Genomic DNA, 23037 nt, shown 5'->3' on the forward strand with positions numbered 1-23037 from the left:
GCGTAGCTGGGTCACCAGCCGAAGCTGATGGAAGGCACTCCGGGCCACTGAAGCCACCTGAGCCTCAAGTGACAGCAAAGGATCTAGGAGTACTCCCAGGCCTCCTCCTTAAGAGGAAGTGTAACCCCATCTAGAGCAGGCGACCTCCCAGCCAGCTGATCTAGGGAACCACCCACTAACAGTGCCTCAGTCTTATCTGGAGTGAGCTTCAGTTTGTTGGCTCTCATCCAGTCCATTACCAAGGCAAGACACTGGTCCAGCACTTCCACTGCCTCACCTGTAGGCATAAAGGAGAAATAGAGCTGAGGGCCATCAGCATACTGTTGACAACTGACTCCGAACCTCTGGATAACTCCACCCAGTGATTTCATGTAGATGTTAAACAACATTGGGGATAGGATTGAGCTCTGTGGAACCCCACATTGAAGGTTCCATGGGCTGAAAAGCATTCCCCAAGTAACACCCTCTGGGAACGACCATCCAAGTAGGACTGGAACCACCACAAAGCGATGCTACCCAACCCTAGTTCAGAGAGTTGCTCCAGAAGGATACCATGATCGATGGTATCGAAAACCTCTGAGAGGTCGAGAAGAATTAACAGGGATGGTTCCCTTGTCTTTCTCTCAATAGAGGTCATCATACAGGGTGACCAAAGCAGTTTCTGTGCCAAAACCAGGCCTAAACCCTGACTGAAATGGATCCAGAAAATCAGTTTCTTCCAAAAGCACCTGGATCTGGTATGCGACCACTCGCTCCAGAACCTTGTCCAGGAAAGGGAGATGAGCAACTGGCTGGTAGTTAGTTAGGTTTTCTGAATCCAGGGAAGCTTTCTTAAGGAGTGGTTTTACCACTGCCTCCTTCAAACAGGCAGGGACCACACCCTCTCATAATTCATCACTTCCCTGGCCCAGCCCAGCTGTTCCCTCCCTACTGGTTTTTATCAGCCAAGAAGGGCAAGGGTCTAGAGCACAAGTGGTCACCCTGACTGATCCAAGCACCTTGTCCACATCCTTGAGCCTTACCAACTGAAACTCATCCAACACAACAGGACTAGACTGTGCTCTGGACACCCCGTGAGATTCATCATAACAGCAGCGTCAAGATCTTGGTGCATGCAAGCGACTCTATCCTCAAAATGCTTTGCAAACAAGTCACAGCATGCTACTGTTAGTTCTGTCACCTCCTTTGGGCCAGCCTGTAAAAGGCCCTGTACAACCCAGAAAAGCCCTGCCAGATGACATAATGAGGATGCAATGGAGGCAGCAAATATGCCTTCTTTGTTGCCTTCACTGCCACTAGGTAGGTTCGATAATGAGCCCTTACCAGTGTTCACTTGCATTCATTTGGATCCTTCCTCCACTTCTTCTAAGTTATCTGTTGTGCTCAGTCATCCAACGTACTTAAGGCAGCTAATATTTTTAAGTAACTAGTTTGAAGAAGCATTGAAAACAAGCTGCATTTCAGCAACTGGGTGACATACTTGATAGTCTTAGTCTAGGACCAGAAAAGTGTTAAAGGGTTTGGGCTCTGACCGTGGAATGCCCTCTCAACAGAGATTTGCCTGTTGCCCAGGCTAAAACTTTTTTCTTTGCCCTGGACTTCTAACTTGGGTGTATGTTTTAGTACTGAATCATAGAATCGTAGGGTTTGAAGCAACCATAAGGGTCATCCAGTCCAACCCCCTGCAATGCAGGAATCTTTTGCCCAGCGTGGGGCTCAAACCCACAGCCCTGAGATTAAAAGTCTCATGCTCTACCCACTGAGCTATCCCAGCTATTTTAAAACTTGGTTACAAGCTCATGGTTAGCAAGGGGGAAGTTAAACCATGAGCTTGAGTTCAGATGACACACTCAGCCAAACCTTGACTTAGCTACCGGTAAGTGCAGCATGGAAATTTAAAAAAAGAGGAGAAACAATGCAGCTGTGAATTCCTCTCCAGGACCCTCACTTTCACATGCTTCTAGTACGGTAAGCCATGCCATGTGAACAAGTCCATTGCATAACGAAGTGCTGGTGACAAGACCCAAGTTCTAGAGCCACTAACCTGGAATGTGTCTGTAGAGCATGGGGTAGCCAATGTGATGCCCTCCAGATGTTGTTGGCTTCCAGCTCCCTTCAGCCCCAGCCGGTATGGCCAATGGTCACATATGATGGGAGATGAAGTCCCAGTTCACACCAGTTATTCCTACTCTAGATTAAAAGGAATACCCCTTAAATTTCTATCTATGTGATGTGTCCCATATAAATATTCACTAATATATTCTGAAAAGTTCCTCAGCCCTCAGCCCTGCCATTTCCTTGTTACGCTTCTATTGAAGTGTTTTCCCCATTAGTTTAAATAATGCTGAATATATGCATTTTCATCTCTTCACCCAGGTTCACAAAAAACAACAACCTCAAGTTGCTTTGTGTTTGCATTTTTGGATTGCAGACTTCAAGGTACCTTTGAATTTTAAAAAGAACCTCCCCACCCCAATTTTCATACTAAAAAAGTTACTGTTGTATATGTACAAAGGTACCCAGTTGTCTGGGCACATATTTATTGTTGTTTTAAGCAAAGAAAGAAATGAAACAATCCCAAAGCAAGTCAGTTTTGGGCATACTGATTGTGCTGGATGGCTTCATTTTGCTTTTTACTTCAGAAGCATGATTTTCTTTCTTTCTCTTTCCCTTTATTCCCAATCCTGTAATATCAATGTCTGAATGCTTACTTATCTTTATCTACCCTATTATTATATCAGCAATATACCCTACAAGTCTAAACTAATTTAAAAAGAAGAACGGTGTCCTTAAATTAATCATTTTTAATATATAATTAAAGATGATTAATTTAAGATGTGGCCGGTATGCACCAAAGAAGTCAAAGGCCCCAGGAAAACAAACAAAATGTTCAGTTAACCACTGCCCTCTTTTTAGGCCCCTCTTAAAATCCAAATATGGGCCTTACCCAACAAAGAGCTTCGCCCTACAAAGAATTGAATATCTGATTCTAAAAGCAGTCGACAGTTCAGCCACTGTAAAAAGCAGAATCTCAGCTTTAAAAAATTAGTTACAGTGGGACATGTGATTACATAACGGTGCAATATTTAGTGTATTCACCCTTAAGGAATTAACTGAAACACCATCCAATTATCAAATGTCTTGGCTGTAGCAGCTTAAAACCTGTACTTGATGATTACTGAAGCATATCTATGAATTAACTGCAGTGAGGCCGCAAACTTTAGCAAAGCATTGAAGCTGCCATGCCAAATGCATTTGGTTAACAGAAAAACTCCTTTCTGACACCGCCTGTGGAAGGCAGACAGAGAGAGAAGACCCAACTTTCATGGTCCAGCTTCTCTGTGAAATCAAACAGATGTTTCATGATCCCCGGCAGAAATGTGTTGTGCATCTTTCCCAGAGGAAGAGAAAACAAGGCAGCCCTGGTAACTTTTCAAAAAAGGAAACACAGGCACTGACATTCAGCCGACACTAACATTTATGTCCAGTTGGTAACAAATTTTGACAATAGCAAACTTTCACCCTGAAAGCTGTAAAACAAGGCAGCCTGTGTCCCTTCTCTCTGAACTTTACACATACAAGAGCTGCCCCACTGCAGGAATATGTGGGAAGAGAACAACTGTAATGGAACACACATTCTTAAGAGGAAAAAAACCCAAAAGTGGGTGAGCAGAGAGTGGGGGTGGGGGGAAGCAAAACTATGAGTCACCAGTGGTTCACTTAGGACAGAGAACTTGGGAAGAAAGGCACTTCTTGATTTAAAAAAAGTGTGTGTGGGGGGGGTAAATTCTTTATGCATTTGTGTGCACAAAACCACTGCACATTTGGCTTCATTGTAAACTGCAAAAGAACCCAACTGATTTTCACAATGTATCTAGGGTTGATATATGATACTGCATGAATATAAGCTATGTGGGGGAAAGATGACCACCATGCTTCACCCATCTGTTCCCCTAAAAGATACTCCCTATGTTGCAGGTATGCAGCACACATTTAGCAAGTACTTATCATGTACTACTACTACTACTACTACTACTACTACTACTAATTTATTATTTATACCCCACCCATCTGGCTGGGTTTCCCCAACCACTCTGGGCAGTTTCCAACAAAATATTAAAATACAATAGTCTATTAAACATTAAAAGCTTCCCTACACAGGGCTGCCTTCAGATGTCTTCTAAAAGTCTGGTCTGGTAGTTGTTTTTCTCTTTGACATCTGGTGGGAGGGTGTTCCACAGGGCGGGTGCCACTACCAAGAAGGCCCACATATAAAGTGACTGTATGCTTTTTATTTCACAAAGTGTACACAAAGAAACTTAACCAGGAGACCCAAAGTCATTGTCACTCTCCATAGCATGTCGCTCTCCATAGCTTGAGTTAAAGTAGACACATGCATTTAGCTTCAAACATTTTGGGGGTACACACTCTAAATCTGTAATATATAAAGTGGCCTTAAGGACCCACACAATGCATTAGGAGACCTGATAATGGATTTAATAGTCATCATGGGTATGAAAAAACCCAAAACTTCAGGGAACATTCCCCCCACCCCTTTCCCACTCACAGCATCACTTTTGGATATGGATCTTAACATGTACACTCTCATCTCTGCTCCTTCCCCTCTCACTGCAGGAAGTGCTGAATGAACCAGTAAATCTGAATGTGGGAAGAAACTGTACTTTCCACCAGGTTCACTGTTGCAGGTTATGTATGTGGTGTTAGGGGGTGGGTAATACCTCTGGTAGGCATGCTCCTTCTGGGTTACTTAGTCCATCTTTAGTTCCCTGTACTCAGCACTCACCTGTGGCTCCTAGAAGCTGTCAGAGTGGGCATACCCTGGAAAAGGCTTTGACTGGCCAGCTAAACCAGGTGATGGTAGCCAATGGGTCTCAAACCCTCATTGAGTTAGGGACATTGCCTGCATTCAAAGAAAGGCTCTGGCAGATTGAGCGGACGAAACCAACAGTGTGTCCAACAGGCAAGAAAGCAGTTTCTGCACGTGCTGCAGAGGGAAGTGAGGGGCAGATGGGGCTCGTCAACCCAGGAAGGTAGCCCATCTAGGAGAAGGAAAACTCTGATCCAAAACCTCCACTGCCTTGCGGGATGTTTTTGGGAGAAGAAAAGGCTAAGGAGTAAACCCTACACAAATCCAGAGTGAAGACTCTAAGACAGTTGGATGGTGCCTTGTACACCTCCTCCTGGCAACTCCTGCAGTCAAGCTGGTGCCAAACGTATTGCTCTGCTTTCCTTTGGACCACATCAGCGAGGCCGAGGGGTGGGTGTGTACTGTCGTCTGGGCAGCCCAGGACCCCCATACGCGCTGCCCAGGCTTGTGCTCCAGGGAAGTCACTTTGGTGCTGCTAACACAGCGGTTTGACTTCACCCCCGAAGGTGCACTCCATTGGCTCTCAAGACAGATGCTAACAACAACAACTGTTGCAGGGTTGATCACTGAGATTCTGTGTTCAAATTAATGTAGAATCCCCTAATTAATTACGCACTTTTATCCACAGGAGTTGGAAAGGGATTAAAAGAGCCTAAGGCCCCCAACACCCATTACTCTGTCCAGCTGCAACCATTGAGGAGGAAATGCCAACGAATAGAAGTTTAACATGGCTAAATTGCAAGTTAGAGGTATAGTTTATGAATTCAGGTCCCTTTTATACTTGCATTCTAACAGACACACAAAAACCAATGTTGAGAACAATCTAAGCTTTAAATGTGACTATTATAAAAAGCCAGTGTAAGCATTTAAGACCCCGGTCTTGCAAAACCATGGTGGCTATGCTCTTTCTCAATGGCTGGAGGTAGCAATGCTTCTAAATGCTAATTGCTGGAAACCTCATGATGGATCAGAGCTCTTGTACTAGGTTCCTGCTTGCGGGTTTCCCATAGGCATCTGGTTTGCCACTGTGAGAACAGGATGCTGGACTAGATGGGTCACTGGCCTGATCCAGCAGGCTCTTCTTATATTCGTATCACACCCTAACCTACCTCACAGGGTTGTTGCAAGAAGAAAACTGGAGAACCATGTGTGCTGCCTTCACTCCTTAAGTGAAAGGAGGGGTGCAAGTGTAAATAATGATAGTAAATAGAAGAAAGCAGGCATTGCACACAGAAACAGATTTGCAATTTGTTTGGGATGCAGAATCAAACCTACAAAAATTAAAGATGCTGGGTTCTAAATCAATCTGTCAAAGCTCAGTGATATTTGAACCCAATGTATTGATTTAGTCTATTCAAGTGAAGGATACTGTCAGCAGATACATGAAAGTTCATTGTTTGCAATACAAAACAGGACAAAACAAAGGAAGCCTTGAAGAACTGGTTAGAAATTGCTTTTTAAGCTACACTACAGATTTACAGTGCAATCTTAAGCATGTCATCTCAGAAGTAAGTCCTATTGAATTCAATGGGGCTTGCTTGCAGGTAAGTAGGGTTACGATGGCAGGCTAGTATGTCTTTTTAACTTTCATATTGCTTTGCACATGATATAAATGTTTAATTTTTTAGAAGTTAGCTCTGTACAAAGAACTATATCCAAGGCTTACACTGACTGTTTAAGGAGCTTTCCCTGTGCAAAATCTGCACAATCAGCATTGTGGAGAGATGACAACATAAGAGAAGGACATCTAACCAAGGGAAACACAGCACCATATTCTACCAAAACAATGTACCTTGATTCCAAAATTGCCTCAGCAGATTGCTTCATCAGAGAGATTTCTCTTTTCTCCATCACCCACATTGTTTTCCCGATGGAAAATCTGTACTTTGCTCTCGAATAGTAAAATGCCCAGGAAACAGGATTACTATCACAATGAGTCTTTCTTCAGAGATACACATGATGCAAATAGACCTCTTAAGGACCACCTTGCTAGATCAGCCCACCTAAATCTATTACTCTGCTTCCAACAGTAGCCAAACAGACGATTTCTAGCAGGGCCTGAAAACAGCAGCCTTTCCCTGCTACTTCTTCACCAGCAACTGATTGCTGACAGCAATAGGATAGAATCATCTTCCATGAATTTGCCTAGCTATTCCCTTTTAATAGAGATAATGGGAGTTGAAGTCCAACAACATCAAGAAAGACAAAAGTTCCCCATCTATGGTTTTTACAGCAGTCACAGTTCAGATTCCCATGCCTGGATAAACTGAAGGTTGAACTCTTAAAGTAAACATCCAAAAAGTGTCTTCTGAAGTCAACTAAGCCAGGATCTAATTGCATGGCAGCAAATCCCAGACATTAATTATGCACTGCGTGCCTGAAACACAGCAGACTGTTCAAAGAACGTTTGTTACAGGTAAGCAACCTGCCATTTCTTTTGCTGTCCTGAAGCTATTTGCAATCCATTTCATCTAGCAACCCCAAGTTCTGGACTTACAAAGGAGGAGTAAAATGTCTCTCCACCCACTTTCTCCACACGCCATGCACAATTCTATAAACTTCTATCATGCCCCTATCCAATCCTTTGGCCACAAAGTAGGTAAACTGAAAAACACTGCCCCCATTTAACCTTTGCTCAATGGGGACACAGTGCTCCAGGACCTTGATGGTTTTGGTTGACCTTTCCTTTTGCCCAGTCAAAAGGGACACTCTCCAATATAACTCTCTGTGCTGCAGCTACTTACAGAGGGGTTCCCAAGTAAGTCATCACCAGCCCAGCCCAAAAACACACCTGAATGACACAGTCCTCTGCTTCTAACATTGGAACTGCTTTACCAGGTGCATCCCACAAAGTCTTCCTCCTAATCCCTATGGAGGGTGGCCGTCCTTGTTCAGCTTTCTGGACATGCTCAGCTACACTCTCTTTATCACTGTTGACATTATCATGCTACAATTTATTACCCACCCTTCACCCCAAGTTCCCAGGGCTGGCTGCAGCAAATTAAAACACAACATTGCTATTAACAAGCACTATGGAAAACAAGTTTAAAACCACCTAAAAGTACAAAAACATGGTGGGCCCCCAAAATACATGGTAGTGAGAGCCCTGGCACTAAAAGCAGGCACTGATAGGCAGGCCTTCTGGGTCGCCCGCCTTCTCCCTTACCTGGATTTTCCTCTTCTCGCAGGCGGGCCCGGTGCCTTGCACCACGCTGTCCAGCACCGTGACCAGCCCGGCGTCGGGAGCCACGAAGCAAGAGTTCCTGGCCACCCGGATGGCCTCCTCAATCTCGGCGAAGCGGAAAACACACAGCGCCGAGGGCTGGGGCGCTTGCCGGCCCCCAAACGCCGTCCCGGAGGAGGACGAGGCCTTCTCGAAGACCCCGAAGAGCAGCTCCTCCGGCCGGGGCGGCGAAGCGCTTCCCGAGCCCACCTGCAGGGCGGCGCTGGCGGGGAAGACCGACACCAGCCGGTTGAAGAGGTCGCCGCCGCCGCCGCCGCCGGCCGCCCCCGACGCCGCCCCACCTCCGCGCCAGGCGCCGCTGCTGCACTGCAGCCCCATCTGGATGTAGGACTCGGTCAGCTTCTTGGTCTCCGCGCCGCCGCCGCCGCCACCGCTGCTGCCGTTCAGAGTCGTCGCCTCGGCCGGGTCGCCCAGGCAGATGCGCGCCAGCAGGCTGTGCGAGTGGCTCTCCTTTTCCCGCGCATTCGCCTCGCTGTTGAGGGCCAAGTAGGCGTAGCGGCCGAGCGCGGCGCCCGCCGGAGGCGAGAGCGGGAGGCCCCTCCGGGCAGGGGCGCCGCCGGGGAGAAGGGAGGCCCCAGGCCCGGCGTAGGGGCTCCGGCCGCTGGGGGCGCCCTTTTCCTCGCCGGGGCGAAAAGGCGGCGGCTGCGGCTGCGGCTGCGGCGGGCGGGCTCCGCGGTGCAGGAAGGCGCGCACGAAGCTGAGCTTGTGGCGCTCCTTGGCGCCCTGCTTGATCTTGAAGATGTTGTCGTCGGAGGGGTTGATGTCGAAGGTGAAGAGGCGCGCCAGGTCCCCGCGGGCGTCCAGAGCGCGGATGGCGATCTCGGGCGTGTTCTCGAAGCGGTGGTCCTCCAGGCTGGCGTTGCGCGGGAAGAAGGGGCTGCCCAAGCCCGTGTAAGTGGCGGCCACCAGCAGGCGCGTGTCCTGCCCGGCCTGCTTGAGCACCAAGCCCACGGTGGACGCGTTGGCGTGGTTGGCCGCCACGTTGAGCATGCTGGGGAACACCGTGACCTGGTCCCCCCCGCCGCCGCCGCCGCCGCCTCCACCTGCCCCGGGCGGGAAAGCGACGGCCACGACGGAGATGTTGTCCATGCTGCGCAGCTGGCAGAAGCCCTGGTAGACGGAGCCGCACACCACCAGGATGCCTTGCTCCGGGTCGGGCTGCAGCAGCTTGTTGTAGTTGTCGGTGGGCTTCCTGGCGTGCTCGCACGACGCCTGGGGCAGCTGCGGAGCGTGGCAAAGCGGGTTGTCCTCCTTGGGTCCCACCTGCTCTTCCACCTCCAGGGTCAGGTTGGGGCCCGACAGCTGGTAGAGCCGGTTGACGGCCGCCAGGTACACCTTGCCTCCCGACGCATCCAGAGCGAAGTTGTTGGTGGCCGTGAGCGAGACGAACTTGTGCTGCACTTCCAGCCCGGGCACCGGGAGCACCGGGAGCAGCAGCAGCAGCAAGAGCACGAGGGAAAAGGCTGCGAGAAGGCGATCGCCCCGCGGCAGCACCTGGCTAGCGCCTCGCCGACCCGGCGAAGAAACCATCCTGCCTCCTGGGCTGCTGCTCTGAACAGAGCATGAGGCTCCTCGGCGAAACGGGGCTTGGCAATCGCCAGGAAAGGAAAGAGCGGCGGCGGCGGCGGCGGATGAAGCAACGCAGCGGAGCACGAGAAAGGAAAACCTGTTTCCTGCAGAGGATCTAACACGCCTCAGCTCCGGAGTGACGCCAGGAGGGAAGTCCCGAGCCTTTGTTGCAAGCGATCGGCAGCCTTTTGCCTCCTTACTGGACCGACGTCTCGAGTGGGGTTAAAACGGCACGTCTGAGAAAAGCTGCGCCCTCCCCTAAGTCTGACAGCTTCTCTCTCTCCTTCCTTTCTCTCTCTCTCTCTCTCTCTTTCTGTCTCTGCCTGAGGACAAGCTGCCGCTCTCCGACTTCTCCGAGGTCCTCTTTTTTTTTTTTTTTTTTGGCATTACCTCTCCCCCCCTCCTTTATTTAGGGTTTGTCATGTGAATATGATTAAGTTGAAGCAATTTTTCCCCAAAGCTGGAAGGCAATCACCGCACCAGCACCAAACACAAAGAAGCAGCTCTTGATAGCAGCTCCTTTGCTAACAAATAACTCTTGTGTTTTGCGCTTTTCTCCTTTTTTATGTTGGGAAGCAAGAATGTAGGACTCCACTAGCGGGAGGCGGAGGGGAAGGGTGGTGGTGGTGGGGAGAAGAAGAGTAGGAGATAGAAAACTTTTCTCCTCCAGCCATAAAGCAACACTGCAATCAGTTGTAAAAATAGACCTAACCAAACAACATTAATTTCAGGAAAAGGCAACACTAAGCGACCCCTTCTCCTTGCAAGCTGTTATTCTCCCCCTCTCCCACCCCCAGCAATGAAAATAAGTTAACTCTCCATCTGCTTGAAGTGCTGCCCTGCTCATAAAAAGGGTTTTACCAGAAAGGATAACAAAAAAGAGAAGGTCAGGCTGTCTGGGGTTTGGGGGTCAGGAATAAATTAAGAGGACAAGTATGCCAAGCATGTAAGATGAGGGAGGGGTGAACTGGTTCAGTCCTGCTGTGTTTTGCTCATTGGCACCACAGAGCAGTGAGGGTGTTTGAAAATGTACTTCAGAGTGTGCTGAACTGCAGGGCACCTCTTGTGTTCTCCCAAGTTCACAATCTCAGGGACCTCCTTCCCCACAGATCAGTTGTAGCACACTCCAGGTTTCCTCCTCATCAGTCCACCACTTGGAGGAATCATCTCTTGACTATCATTATTTTGAGAAGACAGTGCCTGTTTTAGATCACTCTGCTTAGCGCACTGTTAATGATACATGCTTTTTTCAATGGTTTTTTTAATTTATTTTTTTAAAAAATAGTGTAGTAATAGCTTTTTGTGAAGAACGTCTGTTGTGTAAAGCATAGACTTTTAGACTTTGGTCTGAGATGCCTGGTTAGATACCTCCACTCTGCCACAAAGCTTTCTGGACATCACTGGTGCTTTTGTCACATACTCTGACCTGAGCTGCTCAAAGGTGATGGGTTACAAATGTAATAAATTAAAATAAAGTGGCATGTCACAAATGGAAGCTGTTGGTACATCAGAGACACTTGAAACTCCTGGTGCCTACACACACTTCAAACATTTCCCACTTCTCTTGTGATTTAGAACTCTTGCAACATTCCCACTGCCACCATTCCCCAGCACTCTGCTCCCACTGTTCCATGCCAGCTTCCCAGACTCTTAACATTTGATTGCCTCACCTGTCGGATTCTGGCATGGATTTCTGCCCCTAAGATCTGGGTATATTTATGCAAACAAAGGCAATTCAAGCCACTTTACATCCCCCCCCCCCCGCAAATATTATTCAGGAGCAAATGCCCCACACCTACAGGAGTGCACACCCTTCTGAGTAAACAAATATGAGTAGGGGGATACATGTCCTGAAAATCACTTTTCACTCAGCTGTATTTAGTATGTAGAAACAAAGCAAAGAGAACACAAGTTCAACTCCTGAGCTTATTGGTCTGACCAAATGACACGTGGCTGACATGTTCGGCAGTCTCATGATCACTTCTTCAGTTCTGGGGTGCTGGGAATTTAATTGAGGGAAATGAAAGAGTGAGTTTTGTGCTTTACCATCTTGTCATTTTTCTTCTCAGTATTCCCCACCCCCGTGTTTTCTACCCATGTGTATCTTTTCTCCTGAGGGTGGAAAAGCAGCTGGGGTAATTCCCCAGAATGGAAATGGTTAAGCCACTCCCCCGTCTCCTCCATTCTTCTGATCATAGTCTTACCCTTCTACATTTTACTTTTATTGTCTTTTTTTATATAGAAAAAACCCCCAGAATGACACAATTACACACATCTGCTGTGTCACATTGGCCTTCAGCCACCCAGACTAACTGGTTGAATGCCCCTTCATAGTTCAAGCTCACACAAAGAATGGGTGGCTGATTCTCCAGTGTTAATTTTTCCTGTAAGGTTCTGTATCTATAGAAGCAGTTGCTGGCATTGGGCCAGAATGTTGCCCTTTAGGAAATGGGAGGTGACTAGTAGATGGCATATCAAGCTTTCTTACAAGATTGATTCAATCAGAGGGGAAACAGCAATCATTTTTTAACTCTGAGCCTTGCTGGCTCCATGGAGTTGACAACGTTCCCCCCCCCCCCAAGTCACATGATGCAGAGATTCCTTAACCTTAAAATCACGACTCAATGTTAAATCATGGGAACACGAATTATTGTTATTATTATTTTATCTTCTCTAATTCAGCCTTTTAATGCTCCAAAGGCATGTGAAGGAAAAATTAATAATGTGCCTGTAGTGTCCCCTAAAGGCTCAGAACTAAAAAAAAAGAAGGGAGGAGGGGGAACCACGCAACTGCATTTTTCTTTATCTTTAATCTTATAGTGCTGATGTAGTTTAATATGATAGATATAAGGAGCAGGGGAAGGACATGCTTTCCTCCCTCCCAAAGGCTGGGAAACTGACATCCATAGTCCCATGCTTTGTATTCCACACACCTCATTAGATGCCAGGACCCTAAGCAATGGGACAGCCTTATTTTGCTAAGAAAGACTATGCTTTTAGCACTGACTAGCAAAAGCTTCCCTTTGGTGGAGCAGATTTGCTGCTTTGTTAGTCACCTGCCTGCTAGTGTTGAAAAGCTCCATTTCCTATTTTATTTCCTTGTGCCCACTCTAGATCTTGTGTCACCCAAGCTATTTTCACGTGTAGAAGACACCAGTAAGGGTGATGGGAATTCTGAATGATCCATGCTCAGGATGGGGAGCGAGCCCTGCCTCGTTGTCTAATCTTATTTCTACACCTGCCTGCTTGTTTCACCCGCTTTCCTAGCCTTTTCTCCTCTTCAGAGCATTAATTAATACATCGGAGCAGTGGCTAGCCAAAAGCTTGTGTTAAATGAAATACAGAATATCCCTTCCTCTGTTTGTCCGTCTATCTCATAGTTCATGCTAATCATATTCCTAATGGACAGAGTTATTAATGTGGAACTCCTATAATTGCTGGGATTTTACATTTTCAGTTTCTGACTTTCAAATCCAACTGTGAGCAAGGAATAAACACCAATGTTTTGAAGATAATAACACCTTATGTTTAACACCTTTTATTGGAAACTGCCAAAGGAATTTATAAGCATAAGTTAATTAAACATTACGATACACAGCTGAGCTACAGAAGAATCATTAGCCCCATTTCACAAAAGGATAGAATGAGATACTGGGCCTATAATTTCCAATATCTTTACTGAATTGTGATGCTTTCATTTTAGGGTCTTCAGCCAATTATCTGATAGGGTAAAACTTTGGGGGAGGGGAAAAAGAGAACAGGTTTTTTTGTATTAGAGGCCCAAACTCTGGCACCATAAGAAGGAATCTAGAAGAAACAGTCATAGCCATTAATTCTATGGTCTTCACACCAGGCAGCTGCTAAACTGGAATCACACTAGTGTAATATATGTCCCATTTGCACTATATATTTCACTCAGTATGATATCATTTAAACAGTCATTGTTTTCCCCAAAGAATCCTGGGAATGGTAGTTTGTTGGGGGTGCCTAGAGTTGTTAGGAGATCCCTTTTCCCCTCAAAGAGTTGCAATTTCAAAACTGGTTTAACAGTCCCTCTTCCCAGGGGACTATGGTTATTATAGCTCTGTGAGGTGAATAGGGATCTCCTAACAACTAAGCACCATTAACAAACTACAGTTCCCAGAATTCATGGGGGGAAGCTATTTTAAGTGGTATGGTACTACCATTTAAAGTGGTATGGTACTGCTTTAAATGTATAGTGCAGATGGGGGCTTAGTCACAACTTTGTGCTCAAACAGAAGGAGAGTCAACAGTACAACAGCAGAAGCAAAAAATGCCAGTATAGAAACAGCAACAGTCACACCTAGTGTCCATGGAAAATGCCTCCACCAACCCCTTCATGGATAACGTTCACTTAATCCTTTCAGGAAATGGAAATTGTGCACATTTCCAAGTCAATGTGCACAATCTCCAACTACCCTTGGGGAATGTGCATATAGTGACTGAATTTTGTACATTCTCTTGGCAATGTGAGATTATCTGCTCAGTATGTATAGTCTTTTTTTAAAAAAAACAAAACAAAAACATGCCCCCCTTTGGGTATTTATGTTTCAGAAGAGTACCATCTATGCTTCCCAGGCTTTTCCTAGCCCACTGCCTAATCTTACATGTCCCACAACATACAATCCCACTGATCAGTCAAGCAGTTGGGTTGCATTGTGGGGTTCCAGATAAAGAGTTTTTTGTTTGTTCTGTTTTTTGAAGTCCAGCCTCTTCACCCTCAGATGAGCAGCACAGTCAGCTGAACAGCACAAGGGGCATTGCAGGGAGAAGAAAATTTTGAACTTCCTCTCCCACAATTCTGGTGGAAATCCCCGCCCCCTCTGGACTGCTATAAATCTTTGGAAAAAGCATCATGGGGCCCGTCATCAAGGGAATCACAGGGGAAGGAAGATACAAACAGCTGAGGAAAGAAGCAGATCTATGCCCTCTGCCCTCTGGAGTCCGTCAGGTTTTTGTCAGGACTTCCTCTGGTCCAGCAACTGCTGTTGCCTCAAGTACTTAGGAATCCTAAGGGCTGCCTCCTGAGCCACAAGTTTCTCTCCACAAACCTCAACTGTAGCCCAGTGATGTCAGCTTTTGGTTTCTGAAGCCTCTCAAAGCCAGTTCTTAAACTTCCCGACTTCCGCTTTCAGCTCTTCCTTCGGTTGACCAACGACCACACATCAGCCATTCTCCCTTCTCCTTCTGCTCTTCCTTCTTCCTCTTTCTCTCTTGGATCTGAATGGTCTTGTAAGGTCCTTTTACTAAAATTTAATGGGCTACGACATTTTTACTAGTCAGTTATAATCATCTGCAAAGCTTAATAATTTGCAATAACTTCCATAAAATTGCCAGGCCCTGGAGATTTCTGTCCTGAAGGTCAGTCCCTCAAGACAAACTTATAACATCCAATACATTAAGTTTGCAAAGTGGGGCTTCCCTTTCATTCCTCTTGGAGGAATTTAACATAGCACTCATGAGATTGTTCCAGCAGCACAAGCATTTCAACTTGCTGGAAGGAACAAGCTCCCCTCCTCTTCCTTCATGCGCTGCTCTGGGACCACCCCCTCCCAGCCAAGTTGGGGGGCACACAGGGGGAGGAGATGGGACAGAAAACCCTGTTGCACTAGTGGAAGTCCTTGCACTGGTTTCCACTATCAGGGCTCAGCTGAATCCAGTCTAATATCTCAGACAAACCCATCCTATTTGATCAATTTGTTTCCTTCATCCCACGAGCTTCATAAAGGTCAGTGCCAGTCCTTCCAACTTTGAACAAATTACCCTGAAGAGCAGCGTTCTATCAAAATCCAAAACAGACTTGCTTGTTTCATCCATTCCCTGCAGCTTTAAATTTTGAAAATCTAGAGCTGGACAAAAATGAAGAGACCCTCCTACCCATGAAGCCTGGTTCAAAGTATCTATGCTGTTCACTCACAAGCTTCTACTAAACCCATTTTAATTCCAGGGAGGACAATGGCAACACAATGTCGGTGCCCTTATGTTTGAGTGCATTCTTAGCAGCCTGGTCCACCATATCATTGCCAACAATTCTCACACGGGCTGCATTCCAAGAAAAACAGACCCAAAGACCTATTATTGTCTGCAGTTCTGAATACAAAAACCGTATTCCATTTACGAAGCCACATTTGCATCCCATACCTCTCTCTGCTTGACCAAAGCCTGGCCTTTGTGAAAAAATGTGCCAGGACCAAAGTTTCCACTTGCACTCTCCTGTTTCTCTAAATATGGGAGTTAGAGCCGCATCCAACATATATTGAGATATGAAATCTATCTGTCCCGGTTGGCTGCAGAGTTAAATGGGAGGCAGTTGCCTTCGGCTCCCAGTCTGGTTTTAGTGGCAGTGTTTTAACTTATTACGTCACACTTGCAGACATAGCAATATGCCATTATTAAAGGCAGTAAGAATCCCAAGTAAGAAGAAGAAGAAGAAGAGTTTGGATTTGATATCCCTCTTTATCACTACCCTAAGGAGTCTCAAAGCGGCTAACATTTTCATTTCCCTTCCTCCCCCACAACAAACACTCTGTGAGGTGAGTGAGGCTGAGAGACTTCAGAAAAGCATGACTAGCCCAAGGTCACCCAGCGGCTGCATGTGGAGGAGCGGAGACACGAACCCAGTTCACCAGATTATGAGTCTACTGCTCTTAACCACTACACCACACTGGCTCCCACACATAGCATAGCACATAGCATAGCGCTTCCGCTAGGCCCATTCCTGCCCACCATGCCCCCAGTTCCACTCAGGTTCCTTTTGCTTTGACGTCATCCTGCCAACATCAGGGTTACATTGGCAGAAGCCTCCTGCTGACACCAGAGCGTTGCTGTGTTGCCTGTTGTATTTCCCTGTTGTAACCAGTACAAGGGGATTTCTATCCTATCTATCTGGTGGGTATGATTACTATGTTATATATGTGTAACTGACTCGTAAAAAACACGTGCAGAATAGTAACACTTTTTTTTCTAATATAAGGGTGGAAAAACACATCTAACCATGTTTGGCAGGAATAAGTGTTGCAGGAAATTTCCTTCTTATATCTATTAGTCATTTGGAAGTAGATGGCAAGCAGAGTCACAGAATCTTTGTGGGACATATTTCACACTGGGACATATTTCACATTGGAATTTGAAGACACCCTTCTGAAACCAGACAGGAGAGTGTAGAACTAATATGGCCAGAAGCTCTCATACATTCTCTGCATCTCTGGAGGCTTTGCCTATGGCAGGATCCTCTCTTTTTGGATGGGCTTTGCTCTTGACCACTCCTTTTCCAAGTCACATTGCACATTTTGCACACAGGGGAAGCTGCTCCCCCGTTTCTGACACTGGACCAAATGCACATAGTATGTCAGGTGACAACTGGCACAGCAAGATTTGGGGGTTCTAACAGACAACAAAGTGACTGTGAACCAGTATACTGGCATAATTTGTGTTGAAAGAAAATACTGTTTCCAGGATTTAGGATATAATAGTGCTAATGCCACTTTCAGTGCTGAGAAGATCCTAGATGAACCACTACAATACTACAGATAAAGAAGAACGTTTGCATAATTACAAGATGAAACCCAGTCTAGATGGAATATAGTGAGCAAGAGTGTGATTCTGGGATGTTTTGGCCAGAGAAAAGACCGAGGAAGCAGAAATATCATAACAATACTTGGTTTTTCAAAACACAGCATTATAAATATGGTGCGGCACTTTATAAAAACATTAGCAGCGTGTTGACCGCTTTCAAACGTTTAAAAGATCTCAAAAAGGGAGATGGTCGTTCAATTCATCCAATGTGCAAAATGCAGTAATAATTTATTTAAGCTCAAGAAAAATGAATTTAACTTTAAAATTAAGGTAGAGGCAATTCAGTATTAATATAAGTTGCCTGGAGATTCTACTTTTTCATGTTAGGAGATCTTCAGAAGAGGTGTGGAGATTTTTAGTAAGGGCTTGAGCAGGCATGTATTGTGTATGCTTCAGCTTCCTCAATGTGGTGCACTCCCTATGTTGTTGATCTACAACTCCCATCATCCCTGACCATTGGCCATATTGACTGGGACAAGGGAATTTGAGGCCAGAATGCCTGTAGGGCACCAAGTTGGAGAAGCTAATTTAAGGATATGCTTTCTTGGTCACATGAGAGTGAGCTAAATTGATCCACAGAGTCTCTTGCTGCTGAAATACAGAATTCACAAAACACAAGAGGCACAAAATTCTAAATCCACTAAAACACATTAGAGACTTGGCCACATCCAGCACAGAACCCAGTAATATTGTGGTCTGAGCACACTAGCAAGCACAATTAGGGCAAATACAAGAAGCCTGAGTTTTTGCAGATATTCTGTTAATTAACCTTTCACTGTTCTTCAGGAGCTGCTGTGAGATTCATGCTTCCAAATATGATTTCCCCCATATTACTATTTGTGGAACTGGTAGCAGCCATGGAAGATGGGTAATTAATGAGATAGCCAAATTTGCAGATGACACCACAGTATCCATGATAATAAAGCCTAAATACAACTTGAAGAGCTCCTGAAGGATCTCTCCAGAATGGAGGTCATGGCAAAATTTAGAAGATGAGATTAAGTGTTGATAAGTGCCAGATAATGAATTAACATTCAACATGCAGCCCACATTTAATTTATTCTACTTCTCTCTCACCCTCTTATCTTCTTAACCCATGTTTAAGAAAGAATGTGGTAGTATTGCTGTTGACATCCTCCTTAGGTCAAGATAGAAGCTAGCAGTGGGTTATGTGACCCACCAAATGGAAAGCCAGTGAGTGAAATAATACACCTAAAGGGTCTGGATTTCATGAAGCTGCTCAGGAAAAAAAGGGAGAAGAGAGAAAAATAAAGGAAAACTGTCCATTTTGCTCTGGCAGTATAAAAGGTAAGCAAAACAGCATTATTAGGAAATTATTAGAGGAAAATGACATGTATAATATGTCCATATGTCCTATGAGAAAGATTAAATAAAACAGCCTTTTAATATAGAAAAAAGGACTGTGTATCTAAATAAGGTCTACTCTTCCAGTGAAATTAATGCATCTCAATTAGTTATGTCCATTAACTACAATAGGTCTGCTCTGAGCACTGGAAATCACTGAAATGTCCGGGAAAATCTGGACGCATGGCAAAAACACACAGAGGCTGCATATGCATTAACCTGTTTGTAGTGCAAAAATGTACTTTTTCTCAACGCAGAATTCTTCATGCTTGTCCTCAACATGCTGTTTTCAATCTGTTCTAGATGCTACTGTCACAAAGGTAAGTGTGGTTACTTGAAACATGTTTGAAAACCCTCCCCTGGATTAGGTAATCCACGCCTTTTCCTCCCTGCACATGCCTCCACCCCCGTGAATGATAGAGGATGTGGTGGTCGTGATCTTGGGATACCCACCACATCATTGGCCAGGGTCATCTACATCTCTTTTCCAGCGGACACACTGCAGGGTAATGCAGACTCAAATCTGCCATGACCTTTCATTTTTGGAATGAATCCAGTTTCTCAAGAAGCGTTTTTCAGGGACACAAAAACGTACAAGGGGTCTAGACTATGTGTGGACTATGTAAAAATATCAAGGGCCCAATCTCTGTTTCTGAAATAAAAACCCATGTGTGTGCAGCGAGAGTCTCTTTCTACGAGATAATTTATCCTTTCCCAATTGGGAACTGCAGCAGACTATTTTCCTAAGCCCTTTAGTGCAATACTTTACACCAGAAACCAACAAGTTGTTGTTGTGCACATTGTACCTGGGAATGGCTGGCAGTTTCCCCAGCCTGAATTCAATGTTGCTAGTGTGTATGTGTGTGTAGGAGGGATTGCAACAGAGGTATTCTAAATAAATATGTGCAGGTTTCAGTTGTTGCTGGGAGAGAGGGAGCGGGGAGAAATGGCCATATGGTTCTGTCCCATCTGGCTGGTGCACTTGTCAAGTAAACACAGGGAGGAAACGTTCATTCAAGGCAATGTTACGCTTTGGGGGATTTTGGGAGCATGCTACACAGTAAGTGTACTGGTCCTTTACTTATGTGGCTTGGACCAGCTCTAATGACCCATGTACCTGCCATTCTCCCAGTCTGCCATTCCAGTTGCAAGAGGACAGCACGCATTGTACACAAGTGCTATTTGGCTTGCAGGGATCAGATGTGCTGAGTCAGTACATTAAAGCTTTTTTTTTAAGGGGGGGACTCTGTGGGGGCAGGCCATTTATGCTCCTGAGCGCTAACAGCTCCAGCTCCCCCCAACGGTGCCTAATTTGGTTCTACTTTGTCCTGCTAGATGCTCAAGAAAAGAAACTCAGCATGAGCCGCATTAAATCAGGGCGAGCAGAACAGTTCCAACCCATGCAAGCAAGTTTTAAAAGGTATGTTTGGAGTGGCTAAAGCAACAGTTTTTACTTTGTCCATTTCCCTTATCTGTGCGAGTGATTAGCAAGGGGGAAAAAAAAAACCTTTCATTCAAAAGCCACTTGGAATCTCCCGTAACAAAATTGAATGTTTATTAATTTTAAATGTATTCCCAGCCCTATGCAAAAGGCTCAAGGTGGCTTATAGTTTATTAAAAGATAAAACTATAACAGAAAAAAAATAAGATATCCTTCCCCTAAAAATAATTCTGCTAAAATAACCCCTTGCTTATCATCAGCCACCAAATGCCTGCTCAGAAAATACTCAGGTGGACCTCAAAGGGAAGGGAAGGCCAGTCCTAAAAAGCAGTCACTGAAAAATGGTTTCTCTAAGTGCCTTGCCATTTGAGTCCTTGAGATTCAATTTCCCCATGAAAACTCTAATACAATTTGGGGAGCAGCAACATGACCCCTCAAAAACAGGCACTTTGAATGTTTGCATATGGGGGGGGTGTCGGAAGCAGTTTTCTATGTCAAAAATAGACAAACAACATGTGCTGTATTTGTATGTGGGGGTGATGGAATTTGTGGTCCAAAAGATCTGAAGGGCACCAGAATGGTGAAGACGAATTGAGGTTGTAGTGTAAGGTATGATATTATGTTATAGGATGGTTATCAAGAAGAAATATGTTAGACTGAAGAACTTAGATGGACAAACAACAGCCATAACTCAGGCATGAACACCGCACATGTAATATAGATAAGGTTAAGGGCACAATGTTAGGAATGATATGTTCACCCCTGACCACTGGTCACACTACCTGGAGTTGTAGTTCCAACAACATCTCTAAGGCACCAAGTTGGGGAAGGTTGACTTAGCAGATGGACCAATGTTCTGACACAGTATAATGCCATTTCATAGGTTCATATTACAGTGAACATACGCTTCAGGTTACACACGCTTCAGGTTACACACTCCACTAAGCCAGAAATAGTGCTTCAGGTTAAGAACTTTGCTTCAGGATAAGAACAGAAATCGGGCTCCGGCGGCGCGGCGGCAGCAGGAGTCCCCATTAGCTAAAGTGGTGCTTCAGGTTAAGAACAGTTTCAGGTTAAGTACGGACCTCCGGAACGAATTAAGTACTTAACCCAAGGTACCACTGTATATATGATAAGGATGGGCCAAGAGAAAACATGATTGTTTCTAAAACCCATGCTTTAAAATTAATGTTTAGGGCTCGATGCAGATCTTCTATGAGCAACATTGGCTGCACACTTCCTTTCTATGACTGCAGGTTCCTCTATATGGCAGGGGAGGTTGATGGCCAGAAACTCCCACTTTCAAAGCAGTGCTTATAGGAAGGGGAGGTGTGTTGCAGTGTGAGACTGTACCATCCATTTCCTTATTGTTTTTGCTGGAATCACATATGATGTTTTCCTGGCCCTGCTCGCATACTTATTTCTGCTCCATTACCTAGCCTTTTTTTATATATATAAAGAAGACCATGTTTCACAAGAGCTGTGCCAAAATGCAGTAGTCAGTGTGAATTGTTTTCTTGCACTGAAGGGAATTTTGCACAGTCCTATGAATGTAGCTTGGGGGGAAAATACGTAGCCAAGCTGGTATTTTTCTTAAATTAAAAAAGAAAGAAAGAGAAAGAAATAATTGTCTGGCACATGGCTAGATATTCAGAAATATTTTTTTTTAAAAAAGAGAGACGTAGTTGTCTGGTTGATTGATTTGCAACCCTTCAGCTGAACACAGCCATAGAATCTAGTGTATTATTAACCTTAATTTTCATTAGAGTGTTAATTTAGGGCTAAATCAGGCAGATTTCGTGAGTTGTCAATATTAATGATTTATAAAGCCCCAGCCGTGTGCAAGGCACTTAGCGGTAACTGTTAGATGGGGTTCTTTTCCCAGACTGTTTCCAGTCTAAACAGACTCCGAAGTGTGGTCTTCTTGGGCTGTGTTACAAACAAATCACGCAGATGTGAGCTCCAAGGGCAGAGGAGTCACGTATGATCAGTGTGGTTCCAGTGGCACTAAGCTGCAGCCTGCGAGTGCTTCTTTGAACAAGATGGTGATTTATTGGGGCCCTGAGGAGATTTCTGAGTGGAATCATGTTTTTCCCTCAAAAGTCCTTGTATTTAAAAGATGAGCCTTTTCTGATGCAACACAGAGACTTGCAAACTGTTTAATGCCAAGAATCAGTCACAGCCATGTCTCCTGGACACAGCGCACTAATACATTTAAAAGGGAAACGTTTGACCGTGGGCAAAGCTGCACATATCTAGATTGCTACCAAGCAAATGTTTCTCCTAAGCAATCCACTCTCAGTGGAGTCTTAGTAAACAATTAACAGCATGATTCCCCGGTGCAAGGACTATTTAATAGTAATACGCATCTAGCTGGGTAATAATAATAATAATAATAATAATAATAATAATAATAATAATGTGTTTTTGTTGTTGTTAGATTTGCTAGGATACAGTATTATGCTAAATCTTAACAGCTGGGGGAATGCTCTAGCAGCAGACGGAATGCAAACTTTCCATTCTGTCCCAAGTTCCTGACATGATCCAACCTCAATATGGTAAAGAACGAAGATACTTTTAACATTTTCTTGCTTTTTAATATTCTGTGATCAAAGTGGACGCATGGCACACTAAAGTCCTACACAACAGAGTGATTCTAAGAACAGTTGACTTCAATGACTATTCCATTTTGAGATCATGAAGGCACGCTTAGGAAGGAGATGTTTAATATCTTGTAGCAGCAAAATTGCTGGAAAACAGGAGAGCCAAAATGCAGGCTAGAGGGTCAAAGAGGGGCTAGAACAGGAGTAGAGTGACTTGCAGAAGAGTGAATTGCAAAAAAAATGACATGGATAGGTCCTTGATCTGCTCCTTCCTAGTTAATATACAGCCAAGATGATAAAGGGTCTGGAAAACAAGCCTTATGGGGAATGG

General features: G+C 45.0%; 1 protein-coding gene across 1 annotated transcript in view; it reads right to left on the reverse strand.

Annotated features, from left to right (window-relative positions):
* The window catches only part of PLXND1 (plexin D1), a 156077-nt gene extending 142776 nt beyond the window's left edge, over positions 1-13301 (reverse strand). The window contains exon 1 of the mRNA XM_083429037.1: positions 8055-13301. Within this exon, the coding sequence (XP_083285163.1) occupies positions 8055-9662 (1608 nt within the window). The 5' untranslated portion in view covers positions 9663-13301. The remainder of the gene's footprint in view (positions 1-8054) is intronic.
* Positions 13302-23037: the final 9736 nt, after the last annotated feature.

The sequence above is a fragment of the Podarcis tiliguerta genome (assembly GCF_965153285.1).
Source record: "Podarcis tiliguerta genome assembly, chromosome: 2".
NCBI classification, from domain to species: domain Eukaryota; kingdom Metazoa; phylum Chordata; class Lepidosauria; order Squamata; family Lacertidae; genus Podarcis; species Podarcis tiliguerta.